Genomic DNA, 2,088 nt, shown 5'->3' with positions numbered 1-2,088 from the left:
TGATACCAGAGCCTGTCTGTATAATGTCTTGTGACGTCCACGGCCTACCCCAGTTACCACTACTGTGCATGTGTGTCAAGGACAGAAAGGYAGATGTGGCAGTGGAAGGTGTCAAAGCAGTTTGGAGAGAAAAACAAAGTAAAGAACAAAAAAAAAAAAAGGAAACGATTAATCGATTATTAAATTAGTCATCGATTATTTTAATAATCAATTAGTCGTCAATCAATCGATTAATCGTGGCAGCCCTAGCTGCGCTCTCATCTTCATCATCTTCATCATCAGAGTAGAAGCTGACTTTAGCTTACATTAGCCAGATGGATTTATGACTAAACAAACGTCCATGTCTTTTTTTTAATCATCTCTGTGTGTAACAGTACATAAAAAACAAGGTTTTTCTCCGAAAACTTGGATGTGAAAAAACCACAGCTTCACTCTGCGTGACGTGCAGCGGGAGGAAGGAAATGATCCTGCATCCCGCGACACAACGTAACTTTTCTACAGCAGCAGGGAGGAATTTTGAGGATTTACTGTATTCTCTCTATACGTGTTTTAAAACAATATAATTTCTTCATTATATTTCAAACCCCTTCTGCTCAGTTTTCTTTGCACTCGCAGCCCTGTTGACACAGTTGTGATGACATAAAGACGATAGGATAGAGTATAAATTTCTACCGTAGGCCAACTTCATACCGTTTCTACTGTCTATCACATTTACCGCGCAGCCCTTAGAAACAGGCGATTCTGAAACTGATCAACATAGACAAGCGTCTCATTGCGTCTTTGCGCTCCTTCTGCTTTACCTGTGACATACATGTCGTTGCCCAGAGCAGCTATGCTGTAACCTCCTCCAAGGTGGTCGGGGAACTCAGCCAGGTAGCGCCACTGTCCGGTCTGAGGGTTGTAGCAGTCCACAGTGACCAGCTCGTCACAGTCCTGGTCGCAGCCTCCGACCACCACCAGGATCTCTGCCAGGCCCGTAGACGGCCGGGGCCGCATGCGGTGACACGGCCTGTCATGGCGGTCGTATTCACAGGACTGGAAGCTGCGGGCTTCGTTCACCATGCGGAGGCAGGTGGGGGACAGGTAGACGAGCGGGTCGCTCTCCACGTGAGCCAACAGGAAGAACCTCCTGACGAACGGGAGTCGGACCTGCTGGAGGAGCTCGGGCCAGTAGTGCAGCCGTCGTTGGAGGTCAGCCTTCACCCATCGCACTGCGATCTGATACACCGTCTCCTCCTTGTCCACACACAGCTCGTCGTCCGACACAAACTCAAGGAGGCGCTTCCACGGTAACTTCTGGAACTCTGTTCCTTTCGCTAGTTCCATTATGTTTTTGAGGACAAAGCGGCGAGCGCTGGTGGCCAGCTCTCTGCATGCGTAGGCCTCAGCAAAGTCCTGGATCTCCAAGCAGTTGGACACATCCAGCCGCTGCTCCAGGAAAGCACAGCAGGCCTCTTTGACCGAGGGGAACTGAAACAAATCTGCTGTTTTAAGAAGAAGATCCACATTATCCTGCGTGACTGTGACCCGCCCCGTGTAGCAGAAGTCCACCAGAAGACCGAGAAGTTCAGCTGACACCTCGTGTAGGACCACCCGGTCCATTACACTCTCCTTCAACGTTCCCGCAAACATGGCCCGGAAGTAAGTGCTGGCAGCAGCCAGCACCGTGCGGTGACAGTGAAACTCTCGACCTTCGGCACACAAAGTCACATCAAAAAACTTCCTCTCGGCACGCAGTTCATGGATTCCTCTCAGCAGGTTGAAGGCGTGGGCTGTGTCAAAAAAGGGCAAGGTGGATGGCTGCGTCTGCAGAACCGGCTTCTCCATCTCCTCTTCTGTGAGTCTCCGGCCGTCCAGCTTAGAATGAAGTTTTCATCTGAAATCAACAAAACACAAACACATCAAACACCAGGAATGAGCGATATAAACAATATACAGTAGAAACGATATAAATTTGTCCTATGATAGAGATCTGTAGTCTACCGGCCAACCGTGCAATTCTTTTTGATGACTTAACCGGCTGGAGTCAAAACAGAGGAAGCGCGCACAGATTAAACAGGTGGAGTGCAGAAAAAATAATCTGCAAAG

At 49.0% G+C, this 2,088-nt stretch overlaps 1 protein-coding gene across 3 annotated transcripts in view; it reads right to left on the bottom strand.

The window, feature by feature from the left end:
• The window catches only part of klhl21 (kelch-like family member 21), a 32,120-nt gene that overhangs the window by 17,203 nt on the left and 12,829 nt on the right, over positions 1-2,088 (bottom strand). For all 3 annotated transcript variants that reach the window (XM_014030891.1, XM_014030893.1, XM_014030892.1), the window contains exon 2: positions 801-1,876. In XM_014030891.1, coding sequence (XP_013886345.1) covers positions 801-1,827 — 1,027 coding nt within the window. In that variant the 5' untranslated portion in view covers positions 1,828-1,876. The remainder of the gene's footprint in view (positions 1-800; positions 1,877-2,088) is intronic.

This window comes from Austrofundulus limnaeus, unplaced genomic scaffold, assembly GCF_001266775.1.
Source record: "Austrofundulus limnaeus strain Quisiro unplaced genomic scaffold, Austrofundulus_limnaeus-1.0 Scaffold1136, whole genome shotgun sequence".
In the NCBI taxonomy this organism is placed as follows: Eukaryota; Metazoa; Chordata; class Actinopteri; order Cyprinodontiformes; family Rivulidae; genus Austrofundulus; species Austrofundulus limnaeus.
The sequence above is the reverse complement of the archived record's forward strand: the minus strand, read 5'-3'. Positions and strand labels throughout refer to the sequence as shown.